This window comes from Astatotilapia calliptera, chromosome 11, assembly GCF_964374335.1.
Source record: "Astatotilapia calliptera chromosome 11, fAstCal68.1, whole genome shotgun sequence".
NCBI classification, from domain to species: Eukaryota; Metazoa; Chordata; class Actinopteri; order Cichliformes; family Cichlidae; genus Astatotilapia; species Astatotilapia calliptera.
Window position 1 is genome coordinate 35,105,592 of NC_137432.1, and position 13,948 is coordinate 35,119,539.

Here is a 13,948-nt window from a genome sequence, read left to right on the forward strand (position 1 = left end):
TTGCTTAAGTGGGAGTGTGTGCTTCAGCTCTTCTCTCTGGTCGCAGGGAGGCTCAATCTTCGCTTTATTACTTGTTAAACCTGATACCTCACTTAACAAATGTGCTCGGAGGGGAAGTGACTTTCTGGTTCCCACGCGAAACACACGTGAGAGGTTGTCACACGGGTCCAAAACAAGCTGTTATTTTGTTGTGATCATGTAACCAAACATGGCGACGTGAGGAGTCGCGCGTAAAACCATGGATTTTACGCATATCAAAGTTTCTTTTGAAAACCATTATACAAGAAATCAAACATCGCATTTTAATAATTCAGACTAAAATGTGAAATAAAATGAAATCCCGTGTAGATTATCTAAAACAGAACAAAAGCTCAAGCTGCTTGTGGCTGGATGTGGAGCATACACTCAAAAAAGTCAACTAAGGCAGTTGTTTGATTAATTCAATAGACATTTGTCTATTTAACATGAACATATTGAGTTTAGGTTTTTAAATCATTATCAGTTGTTGGTTTAACATAAAATAACAAAAAGTTTAATGAACTAGATTTGCATTCTTCAGTTCAATTAAATGTAATTATTTTAAATCAACAAATCTAAAACCGATGCCTAGTGCGCATGCTCAAACTTCCCAAAAGTGAAGAGGCGGGAACGCGGAGAAGTTATATGTGTTCAGTGGACTGCCATTTCCCTCTGCGGAATCTTCCACAATACAGGTAAGTAATAAATAACTCAAAATATCTTAGTCAAACGAAGTTGTTTTGTCCATTAATTGTTTAACAATGTTTTTAATTCCAAATGTGTAAGTTGTCATTAGACAGCGGGAGTGGAGCAAATACAGTGAAAATCTGGTATTAGACGGTGCCAATCGGTACCGTCTAATACCTGATTTATAATCCGCTCTGGGTATATTTATACTATTATTAGCATTTCCACTTCATTGTTTTTCTTTTTTTTTTTTTACCCGTTTTTGCAGTTAGTCTTATAGTGTTTTTAGCGGTTATTGATATGTTTAATTCAATATTTAACACGTTTGTAATTCACTTTCAAAGTAAATGAAGTTAGCTAAAGCTAGTATGGTTGTCTCATTGAACTTCTACCTAGCTCTGTTAGCATTCACTTTGGTTTTAAATGACGGTTATTGCAAGACATGGTCTTTGTTCACTTTTTTTATTATCATTTGCATTTTTTCTTTCTTTCTTTCTTTCTCTCTCCTTTTATTTTAAGCATTCGGCCTCTCACAGTAATGCAAGTTAAACTAGCATGCGCGATTTGCTAAATATTAGCTGTGTCCAAATTCAGGGGCTGCATCCTTCGAATTGACTTGATGCTAGTGCATGGGAAAAAGAGCATAAACACGAGGTCAGAGGAAAAGGCAATGGCGGATAGTTATGAAAATTGCCTGTGGGACCTTTACCGCAACTACCAGCATCTTTATTGCATAGTGTGAAACACTGCTATTACATTTAGCAACAGATTGGATATTTATCTGTGAATTTTATATTGCAAGAGGTATTTATATGTATTTGTATTTTTTTTATACATTTGCAACAAAGTAAAAAAAAATCCACTGTGGAATTTTTATAAAATAATTTTTTCTGTTTTCTTTACCATAGTAACACCACAAAGAAAGCTGACCCCTTTTTCTGATTGTTTGTGCCTCCTCTTTAATACATGGTAAGCCTTTTACCATCATATATTTTTTATGATAGTTTTATGATTTAATCAAAATGAAAAAAAGGTGCCAATAAAACTATCCTTAAAACTGCTTTTCTTTTTTTCTTTCAGTGACTTGTATGTGGCAGTGCAAGCGTTGTTCCATCAGGGAGAGTAGTAGGTACAATTATTGAAACACTGTACAGGGCTCGCAAAATGGCTAGCCCGACGTCCCAGGGCTAGCGATTTTTCCAGTCGGGCTACCAAAATCTATCTCTGCCCTGCCCGTCGGGCTGTCATAAGAAGGAAAAATATATGTCAATGCTTCTGCATTCTTTCGGAAATGTAGCTGGGTAATTATGTCATTGGCATCGGTGAGCCACTGTCAATATGTGACATATTGAAATCGCGTTTGAATTTGCGCTTGTTTTTTGCTTTCACTTTGCAATAGCGCGACCTGTGTATAGAGAGCGACAGCACTGATCTGTGAGTGATGATAATTTGTGCACCAATTCCTCTGACATCGTCTTATCAATCGTTAGCTTACTATGCAAACATGACAAGTGAAATCTCCCGCAGCTTAAACATGTGAGAGGTTGATCGCGCAGACAATCGCTGAGTGTTATGTGAGTGCGTGTGTAAAAGCAGCAGGATATTAATTGTAGTTCTGCTTAGCCAAATAAGACAGGTCAGGGTGAAGAAGTGACAGCCAAAGAAAAGCTTACCACAAAACGGAAAAGTTATGACAAATCAGACTATAAGGCAAAAAGAAAGTGCAGCTTTATGGTTTCATGGACAAAAGAATTTCTGTGGCTGCAACATGACGAGCTATATAACCGGGGCTGCACATAAGTGGTCCGCAAGTGCGTATTTGCTGTCAAAATAAAAAACGCGCACAAGATAAGAAGTTGCAACGCGTGTTTGCATACATAAGATTTTCTGGAGGAGGACATATTTGTTTAGAACTCTTAAATATGTCGAAGAAGCTCCTTTAAGCAATTACTTTGGTTTTCCTCCACCTCCAAAGAAATGTCAGAAGGAGTCCGAACCACAAAAGAAGCGCGTATTCTCGCAAAAGTGATTGCAGGAGGTGAGCTGGCTTCAAACAAATGATGAACACACAGATGTGGTGCAGAATGTGCCGTGAAAATCCCACTCTAGCGGACAAAAACAGTGCCTTTTATATGGATGCAAACGTGCGTTGCAACTTCTTATCTGTTGCGCGTCTTTTATTTTGACAGCGAATGCGCACATGCGGACCACTTATGTGCACCCGTGTAAATAACATAATGTTCTGCCGGGTGTGTTGTTGGTTTTCCCTCGATTTCTGAGTCGACAAGCGCCTTTGTTACTGGGACCAGTCATTTTAAGAAAGGCCCCCATTAGAAATGGATTATTGCTCAGTCTGCAATATCTTTCCCAGAACAAACACCAATTGCAAATAATATACTAAAAATAAACCTGAAAAATCTGTTTAGAACAGCATACTGTGTTGCAAAGAGTGAACTACCACTGGTGCAATTTAGCAGTCTTTGCAAACTTCAAAAAGCAAATGGCCTAGATCTTGGTTCCACTTGCCTCTTACTTGTGACTTTAGTGGAAATTTCAAATTCAGTATCTGACACAGACTGATTCATGTCCTACACAGACAGCACTGATGTCTGCATGGTCTTCTAAAAGCAGCTTTAGTCAGCTTAGATGTGAAGTGAGTGAAATATACAGTTGCGTTTTTAATCAATGTATTTGTTCTCTATTGCAGATTGAGAAGGAGTTTCTGCGAATCACCACAAAGCCTCTGCTATCTACTTTCTTTGCCGAGCTTGACCAATACGCGCCACGCTTAATGGAAATCTTTCTGACCAAAGGAGGGACACGTGGAAAGAAAATAAGAGGTCTCATGCTTGCCATCTCCAAGGTTTGTATTAGGATTGAGTAGACTTTGTCATAGGCAGCAAAAATAACTTTTATTTGGAGATGAAGTTGTCAATTTTGTTTGTTTGCTTAACAAGTGGTACATGCCAGGTTCTAACCTAAAGAATAATTATGCAAGTTAACTGATTACCCTAGCTTTAAGAAAAACAGACTGGTTTTGGCTCATATTATCTCCTCCTCCTCTCCAGCATGACAACATCCATACCAGACGAGCATGCATCTTGAAGTCTTTGTGCATCCACCTAAACGAAGACTATGAGAAGTTAATAAAGGAGTACTTGGTGAGCCATTGTGCCAGCATGTTGTCTGTAACATTCTCATACAAATTGTGACGTTGCCTCAAATGCAAATCATTAAAATTAAAATTTTGAGATTAGCAACAAGACACCTGGTATTGGGGAAAGGATGTCTTGAATACCAAACAGTATTAAGCGTTGCAATAAAGAATTTCTGGAATTTGGTATTGGAAGGAAAGAAATTTATGCATACTTAAACTTGATACACAAACATACAATGCATTTAACATGCATCAAGACTATATTGCTTTTGAATCTGTACTTGGATTAAAACAAGTCCTGTTGTTTTTTCATTGTTATGGTCATCAGTATTTGTAAATAGAAATGTCTATGAACTTTGAGCTGTTTAGTACTAACACTTCTATACCTGTTTTATTTTAGCAGCTGAGTTAGCCTTTTCTCGAGTCCTGTCCCCCTAAGTTACTCTTGCTACGTCCGACAAACAAATGGTTTCCTCTGCGCACCAATGGGTACCCGAATGTGCGAGCAGACATGCTTCATAATGTTCGGTACATTTACCTGGGAATGGGGCCATACACACTGTTTAATCCATTCACGTTGTTTTTGACTTTGTGAATGGAAAGAACACAACTCCTCCAGACACAATCTCTCGGCGTATCGGTGGGCACACCGCTTCTCCATCTTGCTTGAGGTTAATGTTTGTCAGACACAGTAACGGTTGCTATAATGTGTAATTGGACAATGGCCCTTTCGGGGGAGGGGCCGGTGAGAGGTCAATTATGCCACCTCTTTTGACATGAGAGGTGTATTTTATAATTTATGTATTGGAGTAATTACTAACAACTACTTTAGTGGTGTAATTTTCTGTTTATTACTTTGACTACTTGGATTTTATGAACAGCATAGAAACAGTTGTTTAAACAATCTCTTAAATTTTACTTTGTTGTCTTATATTTTTTCATGTAGGATACGGACAGCGAGGCAAAAAGCTGCATGGAGCAAACTGTGATGGGGGTGTACGTCATCCAGAAGGAGGGTGCTGAACCTGAAGATGACCCAGAGGACGTTGGTGTCGTGATTGAGGGTGTGGAGGCTAACACTGATTTGGGTAACATTGCACAAGCATGTGCTCTGTTGTTTGGACTCATATACCGTTTGAACCTGAGCTACCCACCAGAACTTAAATGCACCTTTGAAGTCCTCCAGAAGATACTTTTAAATTTTGATGGACAAAAGCTGTCTTCAAAGGTACAGTTTCTGAAAAACAAGCTTATGGGGTGAGAGCACTTGAAAATGACTGATAGGTCTTGAATGGTTCATTGGTGCAATGGTGATTTCCAATATATAATGTTAATATTTGAGTTGTTTATATTTTTTTCTTTCATTTAAATTTTTTTTTTTTTAAGTTTTTGGATTCTCTCTGTTGGGCAATTCACCTTTTATACAGCACTGCAGATGATTTTTGTTTGTCCTTATATAGATGGCTCAAAATGGATCAGAAGTACTGACAGAAGTACTATGTTGTGTTTATGTATCAAGGTCCTGTAAAGTTTAAGACCACTGCCACCTGTTAAGTTCACTGTATTATTGTTTCCATTTTGCTTGCTAGCATGTTTTAAAACACAGCAAAACTATATTGCTAGCTGTGGAGGACTGCAACCAAAATTAAAAAAATAAATACAGAAATATAAAAATTGGTCAAACTAATAATTATTTCAATGAGATACACCAAACAAATATAGATTTTCATCACCTATGGAATTTTTTGTTGTTGTTGTATTGCCCCCAAAATATTTCTAATTATTTTATTTTATTTTTCCAAATTCACACAATTCGATTTTGTCACATGTTTTAACTTGCCAAGTGGGAGATGTATTTTTATCTTTTAGTTTAATTTTTTAAAATGCAGTCGATATATTGAGCAAATTTTGCATCTGTTTTTAGTTGTGGAAGCTTTGGTTCCAACATATTACCTATGTAAATAAGTATTCTAACATTTTACCTTTTGAAGTATATGCTTGCAGGTGTACAAAAATGGTAAGCTTTTATATTGTCCACTAAATCCAGTTAATAAAGATAATGTTATCATAATCTGATTGTGACTTTTTTTGTAAAGTGGTGGGTTTCTAAATGTGTAACAAATGTAAACAAATCTAATTGAAATAATTTGGTTGAAATGAGTGAAATCATTGCCTTGATTAACAAAGTAGTTGTTGAAACAACAAGATTTAATTCTGTTTTCCTAAACTTTTTAAATTGTGTAGAATGAATTAAAACAAATTTCACTCTACATACTTAAATAAATCACTTCAAATCAATGTAAGTATAGTATGTTGATCCAACGTAATCTGATTACATTAAACCACCAAATGCTAAATGTGTTGGTTTGACATGATCGAAAAGGGTTTATTGTACTTGGTTAAATTGTGTGCAAAAAGGGTGCCATGATTAAATTGTGTTCATCCAACAACAGATTTATGCGCACTTTCACACTTTCATTGCTGATTTAGTGTGGGATCCCCTTACCGAACTCTTTTCCGTCAAAATGGAGCGGTGAAAACGGTATTTAACACTTTATGTATTTACACACTTTTATTCATTTACACACAAATAAACACAAACGTGTCTATAGACCAGGAACTTCTTATGAAAAGTCAACTGTTTACTCTTACTGTGAAAAATACTCAGAATAAAGTTTTTGCATAGGAAGATCAGCACAGACTGGCTTTTTTTTCCATTAGGGGTTTCTAAAACCTCCGTCAGAGATGGCCATGACAGAGATGGCTATCACATCGGTAGTTAACTTCTGGGTCAAGCTTTGTGCTCGCGCACATGAAAGGGGGCATTTAATCCGTCATGTGATTCTTTTTCTGCAGAAATAATCCTTATGAATGGCAGCTACCAGGACAGGCTGCAGAAAATCATAAATGTTGGGTTTTACCTCAAAGAACAGTAAAAAAAAAAAAGTGTTTTTACACCTCCGATTTATTACTTTATCGCTCGGTTTTGTCACAGATCTTTGTCAAATTTGTCTCACAGGAGCTGATGACGCCTCTCATCTGCACGTGTCTTTCAAACTTGTAACGGGAGCCGCACGCGCCAGAATATTAATAAAGGGTTTAATTAAATTAATCGAATAAAGGGTTACGGTCTCCTTACTTTACAGGGATAAATATGAAAAAATTCGAGTATCAACGCGACAATTGGTTTACGGCCACAGAGGTGACGTCAAAGTTACTGTTCTAGGGTAGTCACGAGGTACGACGTAAACGTTAAGCAGTGGTAACATTCTAGCTACATTAGCAACAGCATTTAGTGGTTTGTTTGTGTTTGTTTTTTCAAATTAAAGCTGTTTGGATCTCGGGTACAAAACAGAAATGTGGGTGTCTTGTTAAAATTCCACTGAACATGTGTTGTCATATACATATATAGCTTACATCAGCACCATGGACAGAGCAACAGAGTTCATCAGGACCTTTGACTGAGAGGTGAGGAAGACCGTGATGTGATCCATGCACACTTCTCACTTTCCAATCTTTCTAAAGCACTCGTACTTCCAAAGGGAATTCCAAATGAAGTCCAACTGTGAGAAGTAAAACAAATTTAATGGAAAATATGCATATGCATGTATTCAGCAGTGTGGACAAGATGGGCAGTACTGACACACTTCAGTTTTCGTAATGCTGTTTTTAGCCTTTACAAGTAAATTACTCCTCTGTGGGAATACATTTATCTTGGCATTAAGATCTAAAACTGAATGGCAATCTTTCAAATTTCTGTGGAGAAATTTTGGCTCAATCTTCTTTGTTGAACTATTTTAAATCAGCAACATTTGAGGGTTTTTTTTTCTTTTCTTAATAGCATGAACGGCCTGTTTTAGACAAGTAAACAAATCTCGATAAAACGTTGCATAAACATCATCTGGGGTACCATGTACCAACATCTGGATTATTAAATTGTAAAGATCCTACAGTTACACAGAGAAAACAACTACAATCAGATAAACTCCTATGAGCAAGTACTGGGCAAAAGGTGGAAGGAAAATTCCTCTTTGACAGAGAAAAACCTCAAACAGAACCAAATTCAGGGAGAGACAGACATCTTCTATGAGGGTGAGCGGAGTGAGAGAGGACAAAAGTGGGAAGTCTGTGGAAGAGAGAATTTAATAATAACTGATTAAAAGCAAAGCAGTATGTAAACACACTTCCATGCAGAGGGGTTGTCTTTAACACAGAAAAGCCCATTAATAGATTAAATTTTCCATCGCATTTTTAAGTCAATATTATCATTTCAGAATAAACTTTGTCAAAACTAAATTCACAAGCAAGAGGAGGATTCTCACTCTTGGTCTCAGACATTCGGGGCTCCACTGCATGTCAGAAAAGATGTTATACCTTTTCCTTTCAGCACACTGATCTGACAAGTTCAGCTGATCTTTCATCAGAAAGAGTTTTTCTTCAATAAAAACCTCCAGGAAGCATCAGATCAGTATATAAAATCAGCTTAACATCATGGAAGCAATAAAGCAGAGGGAATGAGAATGAAAGGCACAGGACAAGAGAGGACATGCTTTATCTGTAAACTATTTTGGCCAACAAGGCAGCTTAACACAACACTGCTTTTCACATGAAGCGAAAGGCTTTCCCAGAAGGTCAACCTTCATTCATTACTGAATCATTAAATACTACACAAATCAGAATCAGAATACTTTATTAATCCATAAGGGAATGATGTGGGTTACTGTTGCTCCAAGACAGTAACAGTAACAGACTAAACAATTTCAACAATACAATATGTTACAGATTTTACACATTTAAGAAATAGCACTAATATATACAGCTCACTCAATAATAAATATCAAGAATTAGCAGAGGTGATTATAAATAAATATCAAGAAACACTGACTTGTTGCGCTGACTTTGACATACATCACTTAAAAGTACACACAAACCATTACTTTTTAAATTTGACATTTGTATTTACAATTCAAGTTTATTTATAAGGCAATAAATGGTAAAAAAAAAAAAAAAAGGTAAATGGCCTGTATTTGTATAGCGCTTTATTAGTCCCTAAGGACCCCAAAGCGCTTAACACATCCAGTCATCCACCCATAAATCACAACAGTCATCCCAAATCTCTGTGTACTGTAAGGGAAGGACCCTGCAGTATTTGAGAGTTAACCCCAAAAAGGATTTAACAATCCCCTATGAGCAAGCACTTTGGCGACGGTGGGAAGGAAAAACTCCCTTTTAATAGGAAGAAACCTCCGACAGAACCAGGCTCAGGGAGGGGCAGCCATCTGTCGCGGCTGTTTGGGTTGATGTACGTTTTGAACTGTTGTGTGTATTGCCTGATCAAGATGGTACGAGTCTAATGAATATTGTTATACTCCAGTCAAGATTTTATAGCTAATTTAAAACAGCTTTAACCAAATCAAGATTTTGTTGTGCCTCTTTAAAGACACGCTCAATACTTACCTCATCTTGCTATTTTAAGGAATCAGTCTGTCTGACAGATTCCTGTCCTGTCAGTCTCACTGATGCTTTCTTCTCTAAGATTTGACTGAGATTCATGAATTTCAGTTCAAATCGAGAAAAATGTCATCTTCTGAATCACTATGAAATTGCTCACAGGATTCATCACATGGTGTATCCACATGTGTAGAACAAGTATTGTTGAGTGAATTAATTCTGCCAGTCAAAAACATGAACTCTTCATATGAGTACTGCTGAGTTTCACTCAGGCACTCCGAGCCTAAAGTTTTCTTATGGACCCAGCTCAAAGCTTGTGAAACTTTTTTCTTGAGTCTAAACAGACAGTTTCCCCAAAATCTAAAGAAAATGAGACAAATTACAGTGAAGCAACAGGTGATAACTATAAGTGGTCCTCCTATTGGCCCTATCTCAACGGCGACTTTGGTAGAATAATCAAAATCTTCTCTAGTCAAAGGGAATAAAATTCGAAGTATTCCTCTGATTTTCGAAAGGCCATCTACCGCCATGTTGAGAAAAGTTGTCACGGTTGCTGAACCTCTGTGAAATTGCTCACAGGATTCATCACATGGTGTATCCACATGTGTAGAACAAGTATTGTTCAGTAAATTATCTCTGCTGATGACAGACGTGTGCTGTTCAGCTGTGTTCTGCTGATTTTCACTCAGGCACTCCAAGCCTGTTGTGTAATTCAGTGACCTTTGATCTGTGAGCCTGTTGGCTACAGAATCTGTCTCAGTATTAGGTGGACAAGACTCTGCCTGTGGTTGTGCCAGAGCAGATCTCACGAGCTGTCGAGCCTTTTTAAAAGCCCAAGGAATCACATGATGAGTCAAAAGCAAGAGAGGCATGCTTGCTATAAAGCTAGTTCAATGGAGATTACAGAAACTGTCTAGTACGATCCTACGTTTAGTTTTACAATCCTGCAAAACAGAGGTTTGTCCGACGTATTGTCAAGGTGCTGCGTGTAAGGGGGATAACTTCTATTTAAGGGAAACAGATCAAATCAACTGACAGATAAAAAAAAAGATCAAAGGAACAGCCATGACGTCAAGGTGATGTCACAGTTGAGTTTTAGCTTCTGTGTTACGGTAACATTCCTGCTACCATGGCAACAGTCTTCATTTTTTATTGTCTTTACATTGAAGCTGCTTGTTTCTCAGTTAGTGCTTCAGTTGATGCACAAAAATATGGGTGTTGTCTTTAAAAATCACTGTATCATATATAGAAAATCACATATATTAATGTACAGATTGTATCATGCGGCGTAGTCATAAAGGATTATCACATGTTAATATTTCGCTACAGCAATATTATACGCCAAATGTTTAAAGCTTCTATCAGCATGATGGACACAGTCCATCAGGACTTTTGACTCAGAGTGGACGTTTTGTCACCAAAACTAGAGGAATTTATTATTTGACGAAGTTGGTGTTTTAAAGGTCCGAGTCTCGTGCATGAGACGTGCATAAAATTAACTTTTTACGCGCAACTTGGCACATTACTGGGATTCCAGGACTCCAGTTTCAGCCAGTAGTTTCTAAACATAACAGGGAGCAACATTGCCTGCTTACTATAAAAAGATCAACATGTTTTACAATCTGCAATAAACACCCCCAATCTTTATTTTGGTTTTGAATTTTTGAGAGAATGATATCACATTAACAACACGTGAAGCAAGTATATTAATCCCATGACCACTGAGCTTATTTCCCACTATGTGAAAGAATGGTTGTTTAGTTTTTTGACAGTTCAATGTAAGTAAAAAGGAAATATCATCAAATAAATATGAAATATAATTATAAAAACAACAAACACGTCAAAGAGTTACTCGATTTGCATTTAACTCAGGATCACAATAACCAAAGGCAGCTTAAATAGTGCAGTCAGTAGACCACAGGTTAGCTAAACTGCAGGCTAACACTGCCTTTGTGAGCTAAAGTAAGTAACAGATGAGACCAGTAAATAAAATCAAGTTAGCAAACTTCAGCACAATAAGACACAACTTTGTGTTTTTTATGAGCATCAAATAATATAATGTCATTTTGGGGATCAGTCAGGGGCCATAAATTACAACAGACAGGACTAATTACACATTTCAGATTTTTGTTTTGTTTGTTTGGTGACAGGATAAATACTGATCACAACACAACTTATAGGTTTGTTTCCACTTTCACCACTGCTGGTCACTGATATGGGATATGATAGGTATGTGTAATCAATGCATTTGAGTCATTCTATACTCCAGGATCATCTTTACCGGTTACGAGGGGATTTCACCAAGAATCTAAAGATGAATACAGACTGAAAGGCGCCGCTGTGGGAGCCCATCATTAATCCACCGGCGCGTGCAGCTGCTGCGATAAATGAGAGCTGCACGCGCCTGTGAAAGGTGTTATCAGCTCGTGTGAGGGTTATTTACATGTGTGACCAACATCCGCCCAAACAGTGTGAGATCAGACAAATGACTGTAAACTTCCAGGTGATCATTATGGAAGGAGAAATGAGATGTGTCCTCAGGCGACAGGTTCTCGGTTCAGCGCTGCTAGGAAGAAAATGTTTATGGAGCCCCGCAAAACGCGAAATACAAAAACTCATTCAAGGAGAAAAGCTTTCAGTAGTTGTCTGACTTTTTTCTTTTTATTCACAACTCTTCACATTTTAATAATCATTCCCTCGGTACAGAATATTGGCAGCCGTTTTCCTCAGCCTTGAAAGCCTTAAAAAAAACGTGGTCAGAAGTCTGTGTATCAATCCAGCTGTGAATGCATAATTTTTAGGAGCCCTGCTCATGGGAAACTGATTTCCACCTCTTCTTCCAGCTACTCTTAATTACGACGTATCGATTTTAACAGGTAATAAAGTGTGACATTCTTCCGCCCGATTCCCACGAGAAAGTTAGGTGAGGTGATCACATGCAACAGAAGAGCTGAGCTTGAGCTTACGCATTTTCTGATCTTATATAACTTGCAAGGAATTCAATTTTAATTCAAGTTTTCAGTCTGGATTTTTGAGAAATTATATTAGATTGTTAGAATAGAATAGAATAGAATAGAATAGAATAGAATAGAATAGAATAGAATAGAACTTTATTGTCATTGCACATGTCACAGGTACAAGGCAACAAAATGCAGTTTGCATCCACCCAGAAGTGCTTTAGCCATGATATAGATATATTACAATATATATTAGCAATAATATAGATATGTGAGTATATTACAGAAATGGGTCTATTATGGTATGTTATAACGTATGTTATGAATATGCTATAACTATAAGTATGTACATGCTGTGGTGAGTACAAGCGATGTACAGGCTATGAACAGGATATAAATATAAAAAACTATACAGAAATACAAAGTATTCTTGACAGAAATCTATGATCCAAGTAAAATAAATCTTTTTACGCGTAACTGTTCAAATTGTTGAGTCACACGAACAAAACAAAAGAAAATTAAAAAAAAACAAAAACAAAAAATAACTTTCGGCTCGCGTGAGAACCTCCAGCATGTGCTGTGCGTGGGAACCCGAGAGCCACCTCTCCTCCAAGGACACAATGAAGCATCAATTTTAACAGGTAATAAAACAACGACTGAGCCTTCTGCTCCACATTCCCACGACTACAAAACGTTTCCCACTATGACACGTATCCAACTTCTGTCTGCATGACATTTTTTTTATTATAATAATAATTATAATAATGAATACTTTTCTATTAAGATCAGTCACCTGACCAACTCAGAAATGCACAACAACCCATCCATCGATTTTCATCCACATAATTCATACTAATTTTTTTTCGAGTTGTATGCTGTGTGCGAAGTTCTGCACTCTTTATTTTAGTTTGTTTTTTTTTTAACATTCAGTCCCCGTAACTTCTTAAATACACGAGATAAAAATTCATCAAGTGTACTTTATCAAACAAGTACACTGAAAAAAGAGCATGTTGGATTTACTTAATTCAATAGTGGACCTTAGTTGCACACAGTTGTTTTGCTTTGGCAGAAACTTAATCAACACAACTTATTCTGTTTTAAAACTGAAATCAAACCAGTTTAGTTCCTATTCCCGAGTCAGACAATATGAATCTTTTAAATCCTTGTAAATTGAGCACACCTAAGGGCTTGGATCACATAAGGTCTCAGGCCACCAGTTGAAGATACTGCACTAAACTCCAAGGTCACAGTAATTGTATGTTGTAATAAGGCAAGCCCGCCTGATTGAGTGAAGCTTGAGAGCTTCAAAGTCTCTAATGACATTGTAAAGAGCCGCTTCCCTCGTGTTTTCCTACAAAAAAGGCACAGAAATCTGTCTCATTGAGCTCATTGGACAGTAATATCTAAGCAACCCTAAATAGATATTTAGTGTGTTAGTACAAAGATTCTTTTGGCGAATGAGCAAATACACTTCATGTGTAGACAGTCTACTACTATGTTGGTTTGTTTTTGGTTATCTCACTGAAAAAAGACTAAAAGAACAAGCTTAGTCAGACAAATTTCTCACCAGAAAACTGTGGCAAATAAAGGATAAGCTTCCTCTGTGCCTGAAACTCAAAGGGTTACATGAGGTGTTAAGACGCGTTTTGCTTCCTGGGACGTCATGTCCCAGGAAGCA

General features: G+C 37.2%; 1 protein-coding gene across 4 annotated transcripts; it reads left to right on the forward strand.

Moving 5' to 3' along the window:
* The first annotated feature begins 574 nt into the window (after window positions 1–574).
* Window positions 575–5,933, forward strand: LOC113032841 (uncharacterized). 4 transcript variants are annotated; one of them, XM_026185991.2, is made up of 6 exons: window positions 617–713; window positions 1,614–1,674; window positions 1,786–1,834; window positions 3,413–3,568; window positions 3,774–3,866; window positions 4,809–5,933. In XM_026185991.2, the coding sequence occupies exons 4-6, from the start codon at window positions 3,497–3,499 to the stop codon at window positions 5,121–5,123; spliced, it is 480 nt and encodes a 159-aa protein (XP_026041776.1). In that variant the 5' UTR covers window positions 617–713; window positions 1,614–1,674; window positions 1,786–1,834; window positions 3,413–3,496; the 3' UTR covers window positions 5,124–5,933. The 4 variants fall into 4 exon arrangements, with proteins under 4 accessions (XP_080164294.1, XP_026041776.1, XP_026041777.1 ...); XM_026185992.2 differs by having other exon boundaries at window positions 1,786–1,830; XM_080308168.1 differs by having other exon boundaries at window positions 575–1,674.
* The last annotated feature ends 8,015 nt before the right edge of the window (window positions 5,934–13,948 follow it).

Excerpts from the sequence above, each read along its gene's own strand:
- LOC113032841 (XM_026185990.2), top strand. The coding sequence starts at position 3,311 with ATGTCTGCATGGTCTTCTAAAAGCAGCTTTAGTCAGCTTAGATGTGAA. Across the intron at positions 3,569-3,773 it reads TCATGCTTGCCATCTCCAAG|CATGACAACATCCATACCAG; the intron begins GTTTGTATTAGG and ends CCTCCTCTCCAG. Across the intron at positions 3,867-4,808 it reads AGTTAATAAAGGAGTACTTG|GATACGGACAGCGAGGCAAA; the intron begins GTGAGCCATTGT and ends TTTTTCATGTAG.